Genomic DNA, 26,492 nt, shown 5'->3' with positions numbered 1-26,492 from the left:
GTAATGTTCGTTATATAACAGTTGTCTTTTCTTTAAGTAGGAACTTTGAGAAAACACATTATTAGATGCCATAATAATAGTTATTTTGGTTTTAGATATTTCAAGAATAAACGCTCAAGAATGTCCAGCTGACAGATATAAACAATGGGCTTATAACCCTTACTATCCAAATGGTGAGACACTTTATTATAATATCACAAGGAACATTAAAATCTAAATGCTATAGTACCCTTCTCTTTCTGTACTTTTACTTATGGCCCGAAATGCACCATCTCATAAGCTGCAATAATTTAAACCGGTTGTCCAACTTACTTAAAAACTTTTTTTTTTCTAATAACGGCAGTCACTGATCTTTCGTTTTTCACCTCAGAAGACGCAGGGAGTATTGCTTATTTATGGTTACACGATGGGCACCTGTGAACCTGAGTCACGAAGGCAAGCAACATTATCCACGCCACAGATACCCGTTCATAGTATGGGCCACATTCACACAACAGAGGACAATACAACGAGAAACATCCATGCTCTGAGCGGAATTCGAACCCGCAGCCAATGGCTTCGCAGTCCGTCACGCTAACCACTCGGTGACCTAGTTGACTTACTTAAAAACTTTTGTCCTTCTTTTGGCAATTATGTAAACCCATAAAAACGTACTAGTTTTCATTTTTAAACTACGAAGTTTTAATTCCAGATCTGTAGTCTTACCCTCAAAAATTTGGCACTTAAGTACTTTTTTATTTACGCCTCCTTAGAGCTGCACAGTTGGCTATTGGCGACGGTCTGGGAAACATTCCTAAGGATGATTTGGAGATTACATGTGTTACATCTCGTTTTACTGGGATGGTACATTCACGCACCATCCATCGATCTGAAAGTCGTAATTTCATCCTACACCAGAGCATGATCAATCCATCACTTCCTACATCAAAAAGCCACCACATAGTCTTTTATAGGTAGTCCGCGCAGACTATTTAAAAAGTGAACCAGTTGTGCGCATGAACCCAAAACCTTTTGTAAAAGTAATTGAGAGAAATTCATCTTATAAATTCATCTTATAAAATGAATTGAATCTGTAGTGGTTGACAAGTGAATAAGGCAAACCAATAATATTCATAAATAAAACAAATTTTTAGTCATATATTTGCTACCACTTTCTTATTTTAACTAGATTTTGTATTAAGTGACTCGATCGGAATGTGGATATCCTTCACAGTGGTTTGATCGGACTATCTATGAAAAACAGTGTGGGGGCTTTCAGTTGTAGGACGCATTGATCAATCTCCGATCTAGTACCTCTATTAGTATTGATTTATTAAGGAAATTTGGATAGACTTTATAATAGACTGGTAAATAACTAATAATAATGATCAAATAAACTGGGTTTTTTTATAATTAAAAAATACCAAAATATATTTTTACTTGTAATTAGAGTTTCAGAATATGAATATATTGTAAAAATGGACACCGACTTCTTATATGCACCAAAAGGTTTAGTTTTACCGTACTGTTTGGCGCAGCATGTCCTCCTTTGGACCTTGTGCCACTAAACCCTACATTCAATCCAAAAGGTTTAGTTAGTGTAGCATTTTCGGCATATTTGGTTCATAAAGAATGTCAATATGTGTAATTGTTTCAAAATAAAATTTTTAAAACCCGGATATTTTTTATGATTTCCTTGTAGTACTCTTAATCTTTTTAAATCTTAACATTCTAACGTAATCGAAGGGGATTATAGAAAATACCTGACAGTAAATAATTGTGTTGCTAGTTTTTATGCCATTCAAAGCAAATAAACTTCTTACAAATCATATTGTCGTAAGCCATGCGAGTCGACAATACATAATCTATTACATTACCTTTTCATGGATAATATGATTTCATTCTAAAACCACAATCTTTTTTTCTGATGAATTATAATAATAGACTTCATTTCAAAACTCAAATATTGGTAATTTTTTCCAAAATTTAATAAATTACCTCTTTATGAATGACGATTAAAAAAAAAGACTGTCTCTCTCGTTTTATTATATGCCATAATTGTAAAAATAATCTCGTTAGCTACAGAAATTTAATATTTCTTGAAAAAAATGTTATAATTGAATATCTTTCGTACCATTGTTTACTCTTTTCTGTCTTGGTACATGTAGGCTTTCAGCCCTGTTTGTAAACCACAGCCTGTCAGTTAACGAGCATTTTCCCGTATTATTTCATTTAACTGCACATTTCAAAGTGTTTTTTATTTTCCTTGGTTAGTTATCCTAATTGTGAGTAAGCCTTGTTTTAAAAAAAAAAATTAAAGCAGCGTCTAAATAAATGAAGCAAAATTTAGCAACGTCTAGAAAGACGCCAATGTAACAATTATGATGATTTTGATCCGCGGTTTACTTTTTAGAGGTTGCTGAGTTAACCCTTTTGAAGGCCGTGGTCAGTATACTTACCACCACGTTTTACCACTTCTAATTTAGGTTTCCATTTTTCAATAACTTCAGCTTTCTTGAACTGAGTTTGAATAAAATTGGTAACCATTTGTCACTTTAAAAAAACGTATAAAAGCTATAAAATACATAATTCCTTTTGAAATTTGTAGAATTTAAGGAATTTATTTTATAAATAAAGAAAAATAAATGTCAGTAAGTTCCTAATAGGTCATGTTAAATAAATTTACCACCAAAAAAATGGCATTTTTATAAACTAAATGAGTTTCAGTTCAAAAAATGGCATTTTTCATATCAATTACTGTTCTTAAAACAATTTCAATTCCAAAAATACTTTAATTTACCTTTTCTAGAAATAAAGGGCCCATTAGAGGGTTAAAATAGTAGTATCTATGGCTGCAATTTGGTTTTAAATCTAAACTAATATTTTTTAAAAATTAATTAAGAAACAGTTTTTTTAGCATAGCTAGCAATATTTTAATATAGTTCAAAAGTTAGACGGTTTAAATTTTTTCATATCTGCATATATGAACAGTACTCCAAAAAAAAACGGTCCACCATTAATAACTTTTGACCTAATAATCGGATTTTCGGGTTTTAGAACACACTCTTAATGACTCGAAGGGGTGATTTCAGATATGCTAATTGATAAGAGCAGAAGATATTTTAAGGTACGAAATCAGACACAAACATTCTTTCTCTGAATAAAATACCTTTTTTTTCACCGGAATCGGATTTCTGGCCCCCAAAATATAAGGGGTAGCCACAATCTGGGAAACATGGTCCTTTTAGTTTAGTCAGAAGACCCACCCAAATTTTTGACCTCTTCATGTTTCGTATTTCAGAGTATCTCGAGAAATTTTTAAGCGAATGGAAAACTTTTTGCACACAAATATAAAATTCGTTTATCCTAAGATAATTCGTTGCCAAAAATAAATTATAGTAAACATTTATTATCTTATTTAATAATGATCAAAAAATTTTTAATTATAAGGCATAAAATTTTTTGCATCATTTTAAAGAACATAATTTTAGATGGCAAAATACAAAATTTGATCAAAATTGGTTGAATAGATTCAGAGAAATAGAATTTTGAGAAAATAAGATATTTAAAATTCGATTTCTCAAGAAGTATTCGACTTATTTTGCTCAAATTTTGTATTCTGCTGTGTAAAATTATATTCTTTAAAATGATACACTAAAGTGTATATCTTACAATTCAATTTACATTACAATTATTGTTTATCATTGTTAAGTAAAATAATAAATATGCAATAAAAGTTATTAATTTCATTGAATTAACTTTGGGTAAACGAATTTTATAATTGGGTGCAAATAATTTTCAATTCGCTTAAAAAGTTCTCGAGATATAGCGCAATACGCAAAATAAACATTAAAGGGACCTCCTGCGCAAACTAGCGATTCTTTATTTTCCAGATTCTGGGATCAGAAATCCGAATCCGTCTAAAAAAAGTATGAATATTTGAAGAAAGTACGTTTTTGTGTCTGATTTTGTATCTTAAAATATCGTCTGCCCAAACTAATTAGCATATTTGAGATCTCCTCCTCGAGCCATTAATATCGAGTCGAAAATCCGTTCATTAGATCAAAAGTTATTCAGTATGGTCCGTTTTTTTTTTCTTTTTTTTTTTTTTTTTTTGCGCCCAGTACGTAGGCTATGTGTGTCATTCTGGCCAGGTTTGTGTTTAGAAATGTTTACAAATAGTTTTACACTGAAAAATAACTTACAAAACTTAGAATTCATATAGTTTTTAATGTAATATCAAAATCAATTTACGTATTTAAAAATATTGTCTTACATCTATTCGAATTTCGGAAATTTTCAACATTTTAAAAAACTTCAGTCTCCAAATTGAAATGAATTCTCACTTTCATACTTATAATGCGCCGTTAGAGTTATTAAGGTTCAATTTTTCGAATACTTATAATTTAATTTCTATAATGGCTAGATACGTTATCAATAAAAAAATTTAATAGCGTTTTACATAACTTTCGTGTTTATCACGGTCTATTCGATGATAGTTTTTTTAGTAGTTCAAAAGTAAAAAAATATTAATAATATATATATTAATTAATAATATGTATATCAATATTATTATAAATATTTCCTGAGTTCATCCCAAATTCTTTCGCAATTTCTAATTTCTCCGTATTATATTACTAAGGCTTAACGAAATATGATTAGTGTAATTATATAACTATGTATTTATTTCTATCGGTCCTTTGAATTGGAAGGATAGTTACTATAATTGTAAAGGCAAAAGCCAATCACCAATTAACATAATTACAAGCATTGTTAACAGGGGAAAAGGTCGTCAGTATTTGAAGCTCAGAGGATACGAAATTCCTCTCACCAATGTGAAGATAGAAAACAAAGGATATACAAGTAAGATTATTATCGAAAATGCGTACAGAAAATTTCAAAATTGAGACGCATATTTTTAAAACCAACCAAATTATTTTTTTGTTATTATTATTACCAAAATGACTTTTTAAGGTGCTAATATAGTGCTTTAGCATGGTTTTTCTCAGGTAGGGGAAGAGCGGGCAAGATGGACCGCTTAAGGAAACTTGGTTTAAAAAATAGTAAACTAGAGCAATTTTATATATTTTATATTGCAAACATATAGTGGGAACTTTGCTCTTACATATCTCATACAGAAAATAAATAAATAATAAAGTTTAGTAATAATAACTTAACATAAACAAAAATAGAACATTGGCTCATCTTGCCCGGGCATAGATGGGACACATAATTATATTTCAAAAATCACAGAAATTAGTGTCAAAATAAAAGAATAATCGACAAAAAAACGTTCTTAAACATCACAGTTACTGCATAAGATGCGGATAAAACCGGAATAAGCACTACACACTTCATGAGCACATTCTAAGCAATCTGAATATAGTCCGTCAAATAATTAATTATAATTTTTTTTAAAATAATTTGTTAAGTTATATTTGCTAGTTCATGTTTTTTTTTTGTTAATATTACCTTATTTTTTATGCTTTTTGCCAAATCTGGAGAGTTTAGTTTCTATATTACACTTTTATACTACTTTGGCTGTCCCATCTTGCCCGGATAGTACATTTTTTAAAAAAAATATCTGCAAATTTGTTTAAACAAATAAATTTTAATTTACACTACTCAGTATGTTTCTACAATAATAACACTACCAGGCCACAAATTTGAAAAATTTATTGCAATGTATTAAACAAATAATATCAGCATACAAATCTGGAAAAATATTTTAACACGATGTAAGAAAAACAAAACAATGCTTGCATTTCGGTAACACCTTGTGAACTGATGAAAAAACTTGTGCGTATTGAGAACAATAATTTTTTTTCTTCCGAAAACGAACTTTAGATGTCGCTACCGTGAATGCGCATAGAAAAAAAAGCGATGTCCAGTCTTGCCCGGTGGTCCCATCTTGCCCGAGCTTCCTCTAGGTCTGACGCCAATGAAAATAAAAAAAAGCATCAGTTTGCACTTAAACGATTATTTTGAATTATCATATTGCCGTGAGGAATTATCTGGGCTTTAGAACAGACAAATAACGTAAATATTTTAAAAGTATTTAAACTTTTTTAAGAAATCGCCAATTTGGCTACATTTTCCCACCTAGATAAAAATTATCAAAATCACTACCTTATTCTCAGTTTTTGCAAAATTTTATGATCCCAGATAATGCAGCATTGAAGTAAATTTTTTAAAAATTTTAAAAATTGTACCACAAACGCTTTTTATTTTCGTAAAACTGTGGCTTTTCTTCATAATGACGCTATGCGCCATTTTCAAACCGAGCATTGACAGCGCTGGCTTTAGATAGGCTAAACTTGACCAACAGTCATGAGTAACTGTTGCAAACTCACAGCAATTATGAAAATAGCATATTATTCGCAAAAAAGCATAATTTCATACAACTACGGAGCCTTTGAAAAACAACTTTAAATCATTTAAAAGATAATGCTTTTTCTTTCCCAGAATCTAAGCTTTTGTTTCTTTTTCGCTTGAGTTGATTTATCTCAATTTTCAGATCATTAAAATGAAACGCCAAGCCGAGGAACGTAAGCATTTTCGATACCTCTTTTCGCCTGTTTTTTAATCATGATATCTAAAACCACAAAAGCTGTTCATGGCATTTGTATTGTGTATAGAGAGGGTGCAATAGCTGAGAGGAACAATCGTGTTTGGTATTTCAATTTAAGAATGGAAATTTTAACCTCAAAAAAGGCATCCCGTTATGGGTATTTAGTAGAATTTCAATATTTTTAGTCGAAACTGAGGATTTCTACCAACGAAGTACTAAAATTCTTGAATGAGAAATTGTAAACAGTAAGGGAGAAAACATTATTGCTTAATAAGTTGTTAATCTGGGTTGAAAAATAAAGTTTTACTTAGGGGAAGCTCGGGCAAGATGGGACCACTGGGCAAGACTGGACATCGCTTTTTTTTTCCTAACGCATTCACCGTAGCGACATCTAAAGTACGTTTTCGGAAAGAAAAAATTTTTGCTCTCAATACGCAAAAGTTTTTTCATCGGCTCACAAGGTGTTACCGAAATGCAAGCATTGTTTTGTTTTTCTTACATCGTGCTAAAATATTTTTCCAGGTTTGTATGCTGATATTATTTGTCTAATACACTGCAATATATTTTTCAAATTTGTGGCCCAGTAGTGTTATTATTGTAGAAACATAAAGAGTAGTGTAAATTAAAATTTATTTGTTTAAGCAAATTTGCAGATATTTTTTTAAAAAAATGTACTATCCGGGCAAGATGGACCGGGCAAGATGGGACAGCCAAAGTAGAATAAAAGTGTAATGTAAAAATTAAACTCTCCAGATTTGGAAAAAAGCATAAAAAATAAGGTAATATTAACAAAAAAAATATGAACTAGCAAATATAACTTAACAAATTATTTAAAAAAAATTTGTAATTAATTAATTGACAGACTATTTTCAGATTGCTTAGAATGGGTTCATGAAGTGTACAGTGCTTATTCCGGTTTTATCCTCATCCTATGCAGTAACTGTGATGTTTAAGAACGTTTTTTTGTCGATTATTCTTTTATTTTGACATTAATTTCTGTGATTTTTGAAATATAGTTATGTGTCCCATCTTGCCCGGGTAGCCCGGGCAAGATGGGCCAATGTTCTATTTTTGTTTATGTTAAGTTATTATTACTAAACTTTATAACTTATTTATTTTCTGTATGAGATATGTAAGAGCAATGTTCCCACTATATGTTTACAATATAAAATATATAAAATTGCTCTAGTTTATTATTTTTTAAACCAAGTTTCCTTAAGCGGTCCATCTTGCCCGCTCTTCCCCTAGTTTAAAAAATAAACAACGGGTTCTGAAAAGTCAACTCAATACCTTTTCACGTTCCTTATATTTTTTGGCTATTTGTCATATTAACTCACGTTTGACTTTATTATATTTAGCGTCAGCAAATACATAAAAAACAATGTCTCACTTATTTCAGTCCTTTTATATATTTAAATACACAAATCGTACATTTTATACACGAAACCTTTATATCTCGTATAATTTCTATACTATTAGTTACAATAGCTGGGTTTTAGTTTCATTCAATTTATCATCGAAAAAAATATGTAGAATCCAATGCTTGATTTGTGTATATGGGTCATTCTCACAAAAACAGTCATTTTCATGTCCCCAGTATATTTTATGTTTGTTTTACAGCTTACGAAAAAAAAATTCAAGGAAAGTGTCCTTCAGAATGCAAGCTAACAAGAGAATAAAAATAAAATTATCAATTTTTATTTTTTATTTATTTTAGGTAATTAAAATATACCAATATGTCATTCCCTCACTTGTCCCCACTGCTGATTTAAAAAAATAAAAAAATTGTTTCTGGAATAAAATTTTCTTTTTTACAAATTCGTGTTTTTTATTTCAGAATACTGAAATATAGAATTCAGAAATTCAATTTTAAATTTAATTTCTGATAAAAATATTAACACAGCACTATTTTAAACTTTGTCCCCAGTGTTTCGCGTCATTCCCTCACAACAATGTTCTTATGACCTGTAATCTTCTTAGAATAAAAACATTTTAATAAAAACTTCAGAAGTTAACAACTGGCATCATAGAACAAAATTGCAGTATGTTTCCATCTTCAACTTAAAGAAGCTTTGCTGTGGAATAAATTTGAATGAATCAAACCAGGTAAAATTTTTTACATTTGTCATTCCCTCATGTCATTTTTTAGAGTAAAATAAAATACAACTTCATCGAGAAAGTGGATAATTATATGCTGCTTTCTTGTATGAATATAATTGTATGTGATTGACTTCAGAAATTAATTAGGCCTAACTGTTATTTTTAAATTTTATTGAATTCGTCATTCCCTCACTAGTGTATAAAGTGAGGGAATGGCGCTAAAGTGAGGGAATGATTCAAGATGAGTATATTATTAATTTTTTTTTTTTTGTTCAATCGTGCCAGCCAATTTTATTTCCCAAACCTGTAAAAACTATTAAATATATAAGACTAAATTATAATAAATATTAGATATACTTAGCATGTTATCATTTTCAAACTTTAGGTAGATGTAACTTAGATAAAAACATGCATTAAAATAAAATATCATTCCCTCACTATTAGTGTCATTCCCTCACTTTTTAAATAGTGAAAATAATAAATTTACTTATTAATTAATTTGAAAAATAAATTAAAAAAGTAATAAATTGATTTATTAAATTAATTAATTTATTTATTAAATTAATTAATTAATTATTAATTATTATGAATTAATTAATTATAAATTAATTATTTAAAAAATGAATTAATTTAAATATTAAGTGTAATTTATAGGATATATACTTTCTTTATAATGCCATTACATATTTCTATTAATATAAAAAGTTTCAGAGCTTTTTATTCTCTTTACTTTTTTGGGCTTTTATGAACTGAAAAATGAACGTTTTCGTGAGAATGGCCCATATAGCAAAATCAGAGGAGTAGATGGCTGTAACTATAAAACTTTATTTTTTAACAATAAAAACTTCAATAACTTGTGTAAAATTAGTCTCATTAGCTTTATTTTGATTTCATTCGATTCTACGGGAAAATTCACTTACGTATTTAATAAAGTTTCAGTTTCTTCCTCTTCTGACAATTTCTCCCCATCAGTAAAGTTCTCCTCATGAGAAGGATGAAAGTTCAGGTATTAATATCAGATCTAAACCACACATTTTAAAACTTATTTGCAAGATTCTCCAAATTATTTCCGTATTGAACTATTAAGAACTACTGCTTGTGCCGTATTCTGTGCTACATCTATCAGACTTGTATAATCTGTGCTTACGTAAAATATTCTGTGTCACACGAAACATGGTTCAGAATGCACTTGGTTTTCCTGAATATCCTCTCCACGTAACGCAAATGCGGGTTAGCTCAATCTAAAACTCATCCACAAAGGCTAGTTTGTTTTAATACTTGATTTAAAAAATCTTTTTTCATATATAACCGTTGTTTAGCAGCTGACCTAATTCTGAGTTTACGACTACCAATGGTCAACCATGTAGCCTTGTAATTTTGAACCCAATCCAGAAGACAAGGGAACTCTAGATCAAGTATTGGGTGAAATTTGCCTTCGTGGTGGACTTTTTGATGGATTTGCGTTGCATGGAGAGGGAAACCAGAGACTTCAATTACTATTGATTCTCCGTTGTTTCAGAAAAGAAATTCCTATGGGTAGCAAGGGTAATAATTTTATATTTTAATAATTTAGAATTAAAAGAATTTTGTCTGGTCACTAAACACAAGTAAGTTAAACAGATACATATTTTTTTCAAATACGGACAATCAGTAGTGGTAGTAATAGGATTATCTGAGCAAAAAATTTACTATGTCTTGATAGTCGGTGATATTTTGTTTTCGCAGGATACAGGCTAAAAATAAATTATATTAATTATCAATTATTTCTCATTTCCGGATAAGGATCCGTATGGGAGGTTTTCTCGGAACGGTAAGACCTATTTTATGTGCACCGTTAAAAATTTCTCTGTTAAAATGGTTAGATAGCAATTTATTTAATTGTTCTTTTCCCGTATACACCTAAAACAATCAAGTAACCGTAAAAAAAAAAGATGGTACTGAAACTGCCAAGTGTGAGATAAACGTTTATTGATTATTCTATAATTCCATCAGGCCCACTTTATGAAGCAATTTTCTTACCTACATCTGGGTACATACTGTAGCTAAAAGGACTAATCGGTCATTCTCGTATCTGGCAAAACCAGAACGAAGGTTCGAATTATAGAAAAAATTCTAGTATCCGGCACTCTTCAATCGGAGACCAAAGACGAATGAAATGAATTCACGCATAAATGATGCAGCACCCATAGAGCTCCAGTGGTTCTCTTAAGTTTTATTTTTATTGTTCAGAAGCTATGCTAGTTGCAAGCGATTACAAAACAGTTTAATTTAATATTTACGGTTTTTTAATCGTATCAGTTGTAAACGATTTCAAGACCGTAAAGATAAAACGTTTCTAACTGTAAACTATATGGTTAATAGGATGGACAGACCGTTGCCTGTTATCTTACTGTAATTTCAGAATTGAAATTCTAACAGTGTGGCTGTGCGATTACTTTAATGCAGTGTTTCCAAAACTTATAACTTTTGTGTACCCTTTCTAAATTTTTCATAACGCTGTGTACCATTAATAAAAAATGAATGTATTTTTTACTATAAAAAAATTGCTAAACTAAACTCTGCAGCGCGACAGCCCAAGTGGGCCAAGGCCTACTGTGCCCATCTCAGTTCTCTTGACCTTGGGCTCTGGGGTGCAGGAGCAGATGTTCCGGTCAGGTGGTCAGCGGAACCCCCAGTGTTTAGTTCCCAAGCATGCTTGGTACTCATTTATCGACCCACTGAAGGGATGAAAGGCTCAGTCAATCTTGCCCGGCCCGAGGATCGAACCAGGGACCTGCGGCACGACAGTGCGAAGCGCTACCGTTCAGCCACCGTGCGTTGTAAGAAAATTGTACAAAAGTTAAAAGTCACAACTGGCAGTTGACACCACTAATTATTAACAGTTAACTCTGCAAAAAATAGCCATGGCTAGCTTTGTTTTTAAATAAAAAAAATTTAAATTTTCATTTCTTGCAATATATTTCGCATAAAAACACGTACCCCCGCTACACTGTTCCCGTACCCCTTGGGGTACGCGTTTCACACTTTGGGAAACACTGCTTTAATGTATTGAAGTGTCTTTTTTTTTCTTCATTTTAGTCGAAATTACGCCAAGAGATGGTACTAAGCGATCAATTGATCTCGACAATGTTAGATATAATTTGAAAAGCATTCACTTTCATTGGGGAAACCTTCAAACTGAAGGCTCAGAGCATAAAATCAACGGACGCCAATACGCTATGGAGGTAAGCCTAATATCTCTTTAAAGAATCGAGTGTTTTCTTTGTAAATCGTTTTTATTTGCATTTAAATTCAGAACTTAGACAGATTTTGCTAGTTTATAAGTGGTTTAGCATGACCTATCTGAAAAAAGTGGTGAATTATATATGCCTACAAATTATTTAAAAATAGTGGTGGATATAAATCTACTAAATTGAATTTATTAAACGAAGAATCACGATAGTTAAGTAAATTTTGAATAAATTTTCTGCGATTCCATAAAAGAGTGTAAATTTTATAGTTCTATATCATGTTATACACTGTCAGCCAGCTGTTTTTCGCGACCTATGTGAAAGGTCAGTGTCAACAAGCGGTGGCAGACGCAGCCTAAATGTAATTTCATTGTCAGTAATTCTCTATATTCTACAAGTTTAATAAAACTTTAGCAGAAAGCGAATCAGTTGGCATCCCTGTATCGTTGAAGTTAAAGTCAATTCTAGAATTTTCAAAGCTCAAAATTGATGATTTGTTAACACGTTGAATGCTACGCTAATTTTACATGGCTTGCCCGTCTGGCCACACGGTAAATAATTATATCACGGAAAATAAACTAAATTTCCAAGTATTAGACAGATTTTACAAGTTTTTTAAAATTTTTATCTTGATATATCCATAGAAAGTGGTGAATTATATAACTCTATGAATTATTTAGAAATAGTGATGGATAAAAATCTACTAAATTGAATTTATTAAACCAAGAATCTCAATTAATAAACTACCACTTGAAAATATTTATTCGCTTTCCGGAGCAAGTTGGCATCTCTGTGTATATAAATAAAACTATTTTTGTGTGCTCTATATGGCATTAATTTCTTCAAACCATTTTAGTAGCGATAATGACATTAAAAAAATTAAAAATCTACTTGAATTATGTGTTTCTAATAATCTTAGCTTCGCCGGTCACCGGTGACCCCCATGGCATTCAATATATCAAAATTTGAGCAACTAAACATTTCAATACCATATTATTTTATGATTATTAGTTAATAATATTAGTGAAATAATAGATTTAGTTAGATAATAATAATGCATCATTTTTATTTAATGGCGCGTACTTGAGTCTATTTCTCATTGGCCTCAGAAATGCCAGAATTGATACTCTCTTATCGTTATCCAGTGGGCAACGAACAAACCCGTTTATAGGGAGAATAACAATCACACTGAAGAGAAGATATACATCACAGAGAGAGATAGTTACATCCATGCCTACGCTGGGATTCGAACCCACAACCACTGGCCCCGTCGTCCAGAACAATAACCACTAGACCAGTGATCGGCTTTAATAATGCATCATACATTATGAATAAAATAATGCTTACATTAGTTTGAATAGCACTTTAAAGTACTCGGAGTGCTTAAGATTAAACTGAAGACCTTAGTCGAAACACCAGTGACATTTTCAAGGCGGCTATAATCTGGATAAGAAGAAAAAAGTGATAAGAAAATCGTTCTGTTGGAGAGTTATTAGAATGCAGGACTAATAATTCACTGCCTTATTAAATTTACCACTACCCAATTTGAAAAAAAAACATTTCAAGATGCTCAAAGCTAAAGTGAATTAGTTATGTTGAAATTAAAATGAGAGTTAAAACAATTCTGTTACATTAAGAAATAAATAATAATAAATAAGAAATAACAGTAATTAGAAATATCAGTTATAAGAAATAACAGTTTTTAGAAATAACAGTTATTAGAAATATCAGTTTTTAGAAATAACAGTTTTTAGAAATAACAGTTTTTAGAAATAACAGTTATTAGAAATAACAGTTATTACAAATAACAGTTATAAGAAATAACAGTTATTAGAAGTAACATTTATAAGAAATAACAGTTAACAAAAATTAAATAAGAAATAACAGTTAAGAGAAAAGTTATTGTAAATATGGATAGCTGTATTCAAAAGCATGCCTTACACTTTGTACTCGGAGTACTTAAAAATGCTATTTAAACATATGCGAGAACTAAATTATTTAAAATATACAACACAATAATTATATCTGACAATTAACAATCATAAATTAATGTGGTTACCATATATGAACACATGAAAAAAAATTTGAATTTCGGGGTGGGTTATTGTGTCATCAGAAAGGACATCGGAATGTAAAGGGTTAAGAAAATTTATTTGCAACATTAATATTTGGACTTCTTTTAGTTAAATTTGATTTATTTCCAAACAGGTTCATTTTGTACACAAAAACGATCAAGGTAAACTTGCAGTTATTGGTGTTTTATTTCAAGTAAGTTTTTCATAAAATATTAAATGTTCAATATAATTATACTTCAAAAATAGCAGTCGTTTATTTTAAAATAAATTATCAGCCGTTTTATAATAACACAAAAATATAACTTGTGGCTCGCGAGCACAGTTTTCTGACAGCTGGTTTGGACCAACTAGTTTTTATGTCTAAGACTATATAACCCTTTCATTATGGCAGTCCACTCCGCTGAAGTGACGTCATTGTACCGTGCCGCCATCTGTCTGTAAATTGATGGTCAGATGTTTGGAGATTTAAGACGATGTTTGGATATTTTGCAAGCATTATAAATAACAATGAAAATTTTAATAAATTAGAAATATCTTACTAATTCAAATTTTGTCTTCTTTTCCACTTTCTATTTCGGTTTTACCTCCCAATCTATAAATCGAAGGAGAATGTCAATCTTACTTACAAAACTATTAAGAGCATTCGAAATATACTTTTCGTGGTTTTTAGTCCAATATGAGCCGTTGTGGCTCAAGGGATAGAGCATTAGCCTTCCAATGAGGAAACCGTGTACGAATCGCATTGATGGCTGGGCGATAAGAATTCCACAACCGGCTCGCACCTACCACAAAAATGAAGCAAAATATCCTCAGTGGTAGACGGATTGTGAGTTAGAGTTCTTTTGTTGTTAGGATGACCGTGGGAGGTTTTCGTGGTTTTCCTCTCCATACTACGCAAGTTAGTTTCATCAAAAAGTTCTTCATGAAGTCAAATTTCTCCCAATACTTGATCTAGGAGCTCTCTTGTCATCTGGATTGGGTTCAATATTGCAAGGTTATGGAGTTGAACAATAGTGGTCGTAAATCCAAATCTAGGTCTGCTGTTCAACGACGGATATAAAATAAAAATTTATACGTCAATGGAATATTAGCCTGCGGCAATTTGCTCTGGTTATATAACGATAAATATAATACCGGCAAAATACAGCCCTTGTACACTACAGGGCCTCTCGTTGATGTGAGCTGAATACGGCACTCGTAATGAAAAGGTTAACAATTTCCAGAGCAGAAAATTTCGATCGAAAATTTTTTGTCAGACAGCACATTATCAAATGCAACCTAAGCGAGCCTTCAGTTCGAACCTTATTATTATTATTTTTTCAATTCTGCTTATAATAAAAAGTAATGTTTGAGTTTCGTGGTTTACAATCTGACAAAAATGTGAATATTATTTTTTGCAATACTTAGCGAAAGGTAATCGGAAGTTCAGACACATAGGTTTAAGAAACTATGGTATTTTTTCCCTAGTAAACCCCTTTTGTTACTTCATCAGTGGCAATGCGCAACTAATCCATATCGAATGAGTGAATTTATCATCGTTGAATTCCGTAGCCACATACTTTTGAACTCAAATCAGACGAAAGGTGAACTACTAAATGAAACTAAAGGACATTTGTTAGAACTTTTTGGCGGAAAACAAAATCGCATTTACGTTACATGATTTAGTGAACCATGAAAATCTTTTGTGGTTAGCCCGAGAGTTAAAATACTTTCACTCCTAATGTGTCTCTCACTGGGAATAATTGGAAAATAGGGAGCGAGTGCACAAACTTTTCGGTTAAATTATACTCATGTCCATAAATTACGAATATTTCAGAATCACACAGAAATTGAACACTGAAGTAAAAATATCCCACACATCTTCACGAATAATATGCAAATTACAGGAAACCACCAAATGATGCTGATAGTACGTCACAATGATGAGAGTTTAAGAGAGGGTTATGTAAGGAATGATAGGAACCAAGTAAAATTGTTTACAAGCGTTTTGTAAGCCACTCAGTGCCATAACTGAATAAAGGAACACAGAGGAAGCATGTCGGTGATTTTTTAAGTGGCAGAATTATCGGCAGTCTGGATAGTGGGTGTACTCAGATGGAAGTAATGGAGAAACTTGGAATTGCCCAAAAGTGTCATCTCTAGGCTTTGGCAACGAGTCCAAGACGATGGATTGTCAGTAGACGTTATAGTTGCCTCTGAGTTTCAGCACCGGATGAAGACGAAAGATGGGGCACAGTATACGACCTGTCTCCTCGAATATTTGCAACGATGGGTACCACAATTTCAAAGCAAACCATGTATCGACGGTCGCCTGCGGTTAGGATGGAGTAAAGAACACGCAATGTGGACATCATCACATAGTGAGATGCTTTCCGACTAGTCTAGGTTTAGCTTTAAGTCTGATTTACGTCGGATGTTCACCAGGTATCAGCTACCACCAAGACAGCACCATTGAATGATACCGGCGATGTTGCGAGATTATTCGTTTAGGGTGGATACATACTGGGCTCCAGAACAGATCTGCATGTTCATATCGGAACCGTGACTGGCTGAAATTATCGGGACATCATTCTAGAACAGCACGTACGTTTGTTTAGAAAAATTTGTGTTTACCGATGATAACGTTCGTCCTCACAGAGCAAACAGCTTAAATGAATGCCTTCAATCTGAGGATATTACCCGTATGAAATTGCCATCATTCTTACCTGATTTAAATACGATAGAGCATATATGGGATATGCTTGGCCGACAAGTTGCAATCCATCTACCATCTCCTACATATCGCTGGTTCAAAGTTAAAACGACACTTCTGCACTCACTTCTCATTCAAATAACATGAGAAGTGAGTGCAGAAATGTCGTTTCAACTTTGAACCAGCTATATGTACCGGAACTTTGGAGTGTAGTACTTGCTGAGTAATCTTCCTCAAAATCTGCTCGATAATTTAGTACATGCTTAGGATTTGTACTGCTTATATTTCATCGTATGCAAGATATACAATGCATGGAAAATATATATCGCATGGAATATACACATCATACCAACCAAGTAATATTACGTTTTTGTAAAAGTAATATTTTTATAATTGCTCCAAGGAGCAAAAATCGTAGTTTTTATGAATTATATCATGCACACGCCATATTTTTTGCTCTTTATCATTTGGTTAATAAGTGGGTTTTATGATTAAGTCACGTTTGTTTTGTTTTTGAGCTTTTATTTGCCTGGACTGGCATTATCCTTAACTTATGACCATAAGAGTATTTGCATTTTAAATTATAAGATTTCATAAAACCAAATTTTTGACTATGTTATGAAAAGTCTAAGTGATAAATTGCTACAGAATGCCAATTCTCTAATGAAAAAAAAAATCAGAAGACATCATTCTGGCGCTATTTATCACTGACCTTCCTTAAAGTCTGGTAAAAATAATCAATCCTTAAATTCATAGGTTGTTTCTGCAGATATTTGTTTTATTTTAAATAAATACATAAATAACTTCTTTACTTAGAAGAGCAATGTAAAAAATCTAGCTTTAAATGTAATTTTATCTGCAAGGGATGAATATCTGTATAAAGATGAAATATTTGAAGGAAGTATAAGGCAAAAGGGGAAGATGGCTAAAATATATCTGGAAGATCTTGTTGACAATGGGTGTCCTCTTTATCGCAACAGTGGATCCTTGACTACGCCACCCTGCACAGAGAATGTCACATGGTTGGTTTGCAAAACAATTAAATACGTTAAGAGATCTCAAGTACGTACTTCTTTTCCATAATGGATAAAAAATTTCTTAACTAGAGCTTTCAAACGGAAAATTCTATTTTTCCATATAATTCTTTAGTGGCAGTTAAATTATAACTAAGCAGGGACCGCGGAACAAGGGGGCAGAGGGGAATTTAGCTCCTTCACATTTTAGAAATTATTAACATTTTATAAATATATATATATATATATATATATATATATATATATATATATATATATATATCAAAAATGAAGAATGAAGAATAAAACAAAGAAAATTTATAGACATATAAAAAGAAAGGGGGGGGGAATAATAAGTAAAAAAAATAAGAAAAATATGTAGTAATATTTATTTATCCAAAAAACAAATCGATAAACTCTTTCAAAATTTGATAAAAAAACAATGGATACCCAACTGAAGTTATAAAATTTTATATAAAATCATTGAATTAATCGTATATTATTGTGGATATATTTATTAAACATTTTTTTTGTTAATTTTTATGATTTTTTCATGTGAAAATCCATTTCAGGTAATTCCATTGCCGAAATTATTTACTAAATAATTTCTTTGTTAATTTGTATAATTTTTCCATGTGCAAATCCATTTCGGTCAAATCCGTGGTTAGAATTATTAACTAAGAATTCCTTTACTAAATTATTTCCTTTGTTAATCTATACAGTTTTTCCATGTGCAAATCCATTTCGGGCAAATCCGTGGGTAAAATTGTTTGCTAAAAATTTCTTTATTAATTTATACAATTTTTCCACGTGCAAATCCATTTCGGGCAAATCCGTGGCTAATATTATCTACTAAAAAAATTTTCTTTGTTAATTTTTCCATGTGCAAATACATTTCGGGCAAATCCGTGTTAAAATTATCTATTAAAATTTTTTCCTTGATCATTTAAATAATTTTTCTATGTTCTAATCCATATCGTGCAAATCCGCGGCTAAAATTATTTGCAAAACAGGCAATTTATGTTTCTCTTTTATATTTTTTCTTAAATAAACATCTATCTTCTAAAACTATTTATGATCAATTTTTAAAATTATCCAGTAAAATATTACCTTGCGCACATCCATTTCGGGTCCATCCTTGGTAACTAACAAATCAAATCTCAGAATAACAAATCACTTCAGCTGTGCAGTAAGAACGACACTTTAAAACCCTCTTGTTACACTCAATTTGCGCTTTTGTTTACATCTTTTGTTTTCCTATTTTGTAATCTGGCAATATTTCTGCGAAAACATTTTTAAATCATTCTTGAAAAATATTTCGACCATGTAAGTTGATCTGATTTTGCTACTCGCTTTATAGCCCCCTTTTTAATGTTTTTCCTTTTATTTCATTTTATTTTCTGTTTTTACATGTTATTTTTACTTATTTTTACTTTTTGTGATCTATTTTATTCATTTTTATTTCTATAAAAATTTTTTTGAGTGCTCCTCACACTACTGTATTAATATATTTTGCTTTGGCTTTATTGATACAATATCAGAAAGCACTCTGTTTTGCGGATATGATCGTGGGAGCTGAAGAAAAGATTATATATTTTTTTTCCGGTTTTTTTAATAAAATTTCATTTTTTTTAAAATTTTTTTTATTTTATTTATATATACATTTAAACAATTGTTTGTTATTTTTGTACTTATTATCCCCCCCCCCTTTCTTTTTATGTGTCTATAATTTTTCTTTGTTTTATTCTTCATTTTGAACTTATCTAATGAGTTCTGTTTACTTGCAGCTTAAGCGCAATTAATGAAACTCATTGTTTTTCTTAACTTTCTTCGTGTTTTCTTGTTATTATATATATATATATATATATATATATATATATATATATATATATATGTAAATGCCTTGGTTACCATTAATAAAGTCAATCAAGACATTTAATGATTATGCTTATTCTTTAATAATAATATAGTCATCTAGACTCTTAACCACTAAGGTTACCCGTTTCACTTAGAAAACATTATCAACTGACTATTCCAACTGACTCTCTTCATTTACATCGAGAAAGTTCTATATTTTTTGTTCAGACGAGCGACATCTGGCGGGATAACATAGAGGTTGTTGTCTCGCTTATTACATTCTCGGCCATTTTAACGGGTTTCGTCCTCGAAACAGAATGACTAAAAAAAATCTGAAAAGAGAAAAAAAACAAAGCAGTATACAAAACAAACATAACAAATACATAGCAAATTTTTGAGGAAAAAAATCAAAGCTGCATCGCTTTATCAGTAAATATGCTCTAATTTGTGCATGCCTTCATATAGTCTACAGCAGTGGTTGTTAAGTTAGGACCTTCATGTTGCCCAACTTTTTCTACTTCGTATCGGTCATTGGATTTCCCTTTAACAATCTTGAAAGGACCATGGAACTTTAAACCAGTTCCAAATTGCGTTCTTTGAATAGTCACTGTCCCGCAGTGGACTGATCGTTAAGACACGGTTCCCAGCAGATCACCGAAGTCAAGCATCACTGGCTACGGTCAGTGTGCGGGTGGGTGACCACTTGGATCAGTCTGCGTAGGGACCGAGGGTGTGCGGTATTGGTCCTCGTTAAACTGTGCTACCGTAAAGTGCTCGACTTCGCGCGCAGGTCGTCGGGCTACTGAAGCGGGGGTGCCATCCCTTCCGCAGAGGATCAAAATTGTGATGGCATGTCTTCGGATCGTCCTCCGGGATGTTTCCCAGACCGTCGCCAATAGCCCATTGTGCAGCTCTAGTGCGACGTAAAGTAACAACAACTGAATAGTCACTAAGTCATCTTTTCTGTACTTGTGGGGTTGTTTACACTTTCTGTTGTGGGTAGATTTATTCTGCTCTTGAATTTCCAGAATTCGTCGCTGTGCATCACTTCTTAGATCTTCTCGTTGTTTCATAAAGTAGTTTTCGTATTCGTTTGTTAAAATTTCTTAAATCCGTAAATCTTCTTTGTTTTTCATGGGTATTCCTAAAAGATCTCTACCATTATCGTATCGATAAACAATGTCATTTTTAATAAAGTATATATTATCATTTCCATTGGCAATTAATGTTTTAATAATGTTTATATGCTGATCCTCTTTTTGGGCAGCTGTTATTTTCGTGGTTACCTCATCATGCTGAATTATAAGAGCAACATTTCTGCTTAAGGCATGAACATGCTTCATTTGTGTAGCAGGCCGATGTATTATATCAAAGTGAAACTCCTCAAGATACAACGCCCACCGCGCAATTTTAGGGATAATTTCTTTTTTACTCATTGTGCTTCGCAAAGCAGCGCAATCGGTTATAGTTTTAACAATTACACAAATACACAACAAATAATTTCGAAATTTTTTAAGCGCTTCAACTATGGCAGGAGTTTCTAGCTCATAGCTACTATATTTCTCTTGTTGTTGGGATGTTTTCTCTCTATTCTAAAAAAAAGTTTTTGCAGTTAATTTTGTCCCCTGAAAAACTTTTTAACTACGTGATGAAAATCTAAGATTAAGGAATCAATTCATTCAGAATCTTTCAGGGAAGACATTTAGGGCATTCAAATCTTTTACATAATTTTAAATTTTTATTTATTTTAGTTTTAAAGCACGATTTTGCAGTTAATAATGAAGAATAACCGCCGTTCACAACAGCCAATCACATGTCTGAAAACGGCAAGCTTAAAAAAGCGATTTACAAGTCTGAATTTTCTTTTTCAGAGATGCAACCAATCACAAAATAGTTAGAATTTCATTCTTCAGTTTTACAACATCTCAACTTATTTCGTATTGATTAATCTGATTATTTGTTTTCTAAAACGTTAATTCGTAAGTTTAATCTGGTTTTAAATCTTAATAACAATATTGCTTATTGAAAAATATTATAGTGTTTGCATATATATATATATATATATATATATATATATATATATATATATATATATATATATATATATATATATATATATATATATATATATATATATATATATATATATATATATATATATATATTGAATTAAATGTGTTAAAAATATATTCATTTCCTTGGGACAAAGTCTGTATTATTGTGATTATCATTTTTTTTAAACAAGTTTCATATTAAGATTATATCTGCACATTGATGTTAATTTCTGACAATTTTGGCTCATTTAGAGAACAAATAGGACATAGAAGGAACTGTAGTCAACGAAAAAAAGTGACATTGATATTGGCACACTGCTTATTCTGCATTTAAGAAAATTAATTCTTTTCGATGATAACAGTTAATATTCAGTTTAATATTGAAATATATGAAATCAAAGCATTCTTGGTTTTGCGAAGCAAACCAAGCAAGAATTGCGAAGCAATTCTCCGGGGGTTGGCGAGCGTCAGCGAGCAGGGGGCGGAGCCCTCTAGTTATACTAAAATAATGGATAGGATAAAATTTACCATTGTCTGGTTTTTTAAGAAGAACTGCTCCGAAACCAAAACTACTAGCCTCAGTGTGGAGCTCTAATTCAGAATTTTGTCTATATAAATGAAGGACTGGGCCATTCGTTAAGGCTATCTTGAGCTTTTGAAAAGCTTCTTTTTGTTCATTATCGAATCTAAAATCAGTATTATTTCTGAGCAAATCACTGAGAGGTTTAGCTATTTTGCTATAATTTGGGATAAATTTACGGAAATATCCTGTTAATCCAAGGAAAGTCATTAATTGTTTATGTGTTTTAGGTACCGGGAAATTTTTAACTGCTGAAGTTTTAGAGGGTGAAGGGCGAATCGTGCCATTTTCAATTATGTAACCGAGACATTCTATGGAACGTTTTAAAAATTGACATTTCTTAAAATTTAATTCCAATCCGTTATCAGCAGCTGTTTTTAAAACACGTTTTAATTTTTCAAAATCTTCCTCATCATTTTTTGCTGGAATGAAAATGTCATCTAAATAAATAACTAAAGTTTTATCTTTAATTAATTCTCGAAAAACATGTAAAATATATCTCTGAAAAACACTGGGACTGCTAGCCAAACCAAATGGTACCCGTAAAAATTCGTATTGGCCATTAGGATGTGTATTTACGACTATTTTCTTCAATTTCACAATGGTGAAAGGCTGCTTTTCAGACCTGCCAACTTTTAATCCCTTCCATTATCATTTTTCCCAGTGGTATTAAAATGGAATTAAAACTTCAATTTTAAGCAAACAAATGCGTTGTATTTGAAAAAAATTAAGTTTACAACCATGATAGTAACGCATATTAATATATAAACTTAATTTTTGTAAGAATAGTTGTGATCAAAATCATTTAAAAATTAAATTTATAAAAGAAAAAAATAGCATATATTTACTACCACTTTAAATATGAAAATAAAATCTCCCGCAAAATGCGGGAGAGTTGGCAGGTATGGCATTTAAATCAATAGAAGAAAATATCTGCGCATCGCCTAATTGGTCTAATATGTCCTCCATAAGGGGTAAGGGAAATCGATCTCGAACAATTTTTTTATTTAATTTCCTATAATCAATGCAAACTCGCGTGGAATTATCTTTCTTTTTGCAAAGAACTATAGGCGCACAAAATTCTGAACAACTTTCACGAATAACACCATCTTTTAACCAGGTGTCTATTTGTTTTTCAACTATTTCCCGCTCTTTAGATAAACGGCGAGCATGTTGGGAAATGGGAATTTCATCCTTTAAAATAATATTCATTTTAATGTCCGAGGATTTAATCTGAGACGGTTTATAATTATTAATCAAAATAAATAAATTCTCTCATATATATTTATTAAGTATATGAGATAAATCTATTTCATTGAGGTCAATAGCATTAAATATCTGAGTTAAGAAAGAAAAAGTTTCATTATTGGGTGAAGCCTCATTAATATTCGAATTTTCCGAAGTCAAAACAGAATCAGAAAAGTGAGACTTTCTTTGATCATAAATTAACATAGGACTGTGTATTATTGCTAACCTTGAACGGAGCAGTGAAAGAAATGTTTGCGTTTTGATTTCCACTTTGGTGGGAAATAAAATGAATGTTTTTACTTTCACAAGGAATTATGCGATTTATATTTACTACTTTCGGTATGCTCGAATTTTGAACAGTGAGTTAGACCGTTAGAAAAAGTTAGACCGTTAGACCGTTTTGACAGTGACCGTTAGAAAAATGAATGTCTAAGCAACTTAAAATATCCATTCCTAAAATAAAATCAAATTTCATGTTTTCTACTACATAAATATTAGCATTTAAAACAAAATTATCAATGCTTACATCCGCATTAAAATATCCAAATATTTGTTCTGAACTGATACCTGTTACAACAATAGCGGGGGGTTTAAGAGGAATATACCCTAAATTTTGAAAGAGTGAAGGGCTACACATACTAATTTCTGAACCAGTGTCACAAACTGCTGAAATTTCATTATTAAAAATGAATATTTGTTTCAAAATTCTTGTATTTTGAACACTGTGATGAAGTACTTTCTTTTCTGCTCATTCATTGCTTTTATGGCCAGTTTTATAACAATGTCTACATTTAACCACATTTTTATCTCAATTTATACTTATATGGCCGTACTTATTACAAGAATAACATTTCGTATTCAACAATTTATTTTTGGTAGGGTAAAAACATGATGCATTGATATTGAAAGCTGGAGCTTGAGAGGAGGCTGAGAGATCTTTGTTTTGTTTTGGTGGGAGGTAGTTTTTAAATTTATTATCAATTTTGTTTACTCGGATTCTTGCGGTTTCATATGTTTCTAATTGCTCTATGAAAGGTTTCAGTTCAATGATCTTATGTAAATCATCTATAAAATGATCACGAAATTCCGACTGCAATTTTCGTTTCAATTGATCCACTATCATTAGTTCTTTAAGACTTTTAAAATCTGTAATTTTGATGCCGGTTATCCATTCTTCGAAATAATGTTGTAGTTCATAAGCGAAATTTTGCCAAGAAACTTTCTGTTCTTTTTTGTGGTAAATAAATTTTTGTCTAAATTGTTCCGGGGAAAGTTTAAAACGTTTCAATAACAAAGTTTTTACGTAATCATAGTTCGAAGTGAATTCTTCTGGCTCTTGAGCTATAATTTGGACGATACTAAGCGGTAAAAGTCCCATTAAATAAGTAACGAATTCTTTTTTATCAATGTTTATTCTCGTAGCTTGTCTTTCAAACAATAACAAATAGGTGCTTATATCAGTTTCATTAGCATCGAAACTTTTGATTAATTTAGATAGATCACTAGATTTAAATGTGTCTGTGGTAGTTACATGAGTTCCATTTTGCTTATTTAAATTATCCGATTTTAATTTCTCAAGTTGAATTTCTTGCGCTAATCTTTCTTTTTCATTAGCGGCTTTTTCTAGTCTTTCGGAAACAATTGTTTCTAAGAGGTTTTTCATTACCTCCTCTTTATATTCTTTACATGAAGTTATAAATTTAATTATTTCTATAATTTTTGCTGTAGGGGGCACATCAACAGTTAATTCCTCAGCTAATTTAATCAAGTCCTCCTTTCGAGCTCTCAACAGAAAAGTCATTATTTTATTTTTCTCTATAATTCACACAATAATAGTAAAAAAAAACATAGTACTCACAGGTTCGTGATTTTCCTTTATCCAATTACAACTCACACTTCTGTCACCAAATGTAAATGCCTTGGTTACCATTAATAAAGTCAATCAAGACATTTAATGATTATGCTTATTCTTTAATAATAATATGAGTCACACAGACTCTTAAAACAATAAAGATCGAACCACACAGGTTCTCAGTTTCACACAGAAACATTTAGTTACACAGGATCGAACCACACAGGTTCCAAGTTTCACACAGAAACAAACTTCAATTAACTAATAATATAGTTATCTAGACTCTTAAACACTAAGGTTACCCGTTTCACTTAGAAAACATTATCAACTCACTATTCCAACTGACTCTCTTCATTTACATCGAGAAAGTTCAATACATTTCGTTCAGACAAGCGACATCTGGCGGAATAACATAGAGGTTGTTGTCTCGCTTATTACATATATATATATATATATATATTCAATTTGAAATATCAGAACTAACCTAGCAAATATATTAGTATAAAGCAAATATCTATGCCCGTAGTTAACATTTCAGTTTACTGAAGGATAGTTTTATATAAAGCAAAGAATTTTAGCCCGCACTTTAAAACATCACATCTCCTTTTAACAAGTCTATAATGTAAAATAAACTTATTTGCCAGCAATTTGAAACGTCATAACATACTTATTAAGACTTTTAGAACTTCGCTAGCTAATGGATAAGAGAAAGAGGACGCGCTGAAGTTCATTTTACCGAAAAACTAATCAAAGAAAATTATACAAAATGGGGAATTATGTATTAGTTAACATAAGTGGTTATATATTTGCGCCCAAATGTTTTCTTGATTAAAGATGTGTTTCTTCTGTCAGCTTTCACTTATGCAAAATACAAAAAAAATTTTAGCGTTATTTAATACCGATCAAAAGTTTTTTTGAATTGCAAGGAACATGTATTTTTACGTTATGATTAGCAATGTAACTGTAAAAAACAAAATTTGAAGGAAATTGGCCGAGCGGATTCTGAGTAACAGAAGTTCCAAAAAGTTGTATTTCTGAATTTTTATTTTTCAAAAGTATTCATATATCTAATAGTTCAAAACTTTTTTTAACCGTTATTGAAATAAATAATTAAGAAAAACAATAAATAATTATAAACTAATATTTCTAACGTAGAACTTTTTTTTTGTACAAATGTGATCTACAATTGTGTTCAAAAATTTTTAAGATTGTCTAAAAGGTTTCTACGCATACGCTAAAAA

At 31.2% G+C, this 26,492-nt stretch overlaps 1 protein-coding gene across 1 annotated transcript; it reads left to right on the top strand.

Moving 5' to 3' along the window:
• Nucleotides 1–406: 406 nt before the first annotated feature.
• On the top strand, nt 407–19,838 carry LOC147808720 (putative carbonic anhydrase 3). The gene is made up of 5 exons (XM_087162711.1): nt 407–473; nt 11,729–11,874; nt 14,089–14,148; nt 17,464–17,709; nt 19,746–19,838. The coding sequence occupies exons 1-5, from the start codon at nt 407–409 to the stop codon at nt 19,836–19,838; spliced, it is 612 nt and encodes a 203-aa protein (XP_087018837.1).
• The last annotated feature ends 6,654 nt before the right edge of the window (nt 19,839–26,492 follow it).

The sequence above is a fragment of the Parasteatoda tepidariorum genome, chromosome 5 (genome assembly GCF_982258835.1).
Source record: "Parasteatoda tepidariorum strain Cologne lab strain chromosome 5, Ptep-v5.0, whole genome shotgun sequence".
NCBI lineage: Eukaryota > Metazoa > Arthropoda > Arachnida > Araneae > Theridiidae > Parasteatoda > Parasteatoda tepidariorum.
The sequence above is the reverse complement of the archived record's forward strand: the minus strand, read 5'-3'. Positions and strand labels throughout refer to the sequence as shown.

Excerpts from the sequence above, each read along its gene's own strand:
- LOC147808720 (XM_087162711.1), top strand. The coding sequence starts at position 407 with ATGGGCACCTGTGAACCTGAGTCACGAAGGCAAGCAACATTATCCACG. Across the intron at positions 474-11,728 it reads GCCACAGATACCCGTTCATA|TCGAAATTACGCCAAGAGAT; the intron begins GTATGGGCCACA and ends TCTTCATTTTAG. Across the intron at positions 11,875-14,088 it reads GACGCCAATACGCTATGGAG|GTTCATTTTGTACACAAAAA; the intron begins GTAAGCCTAATA and ends ATTTCCAAACAG.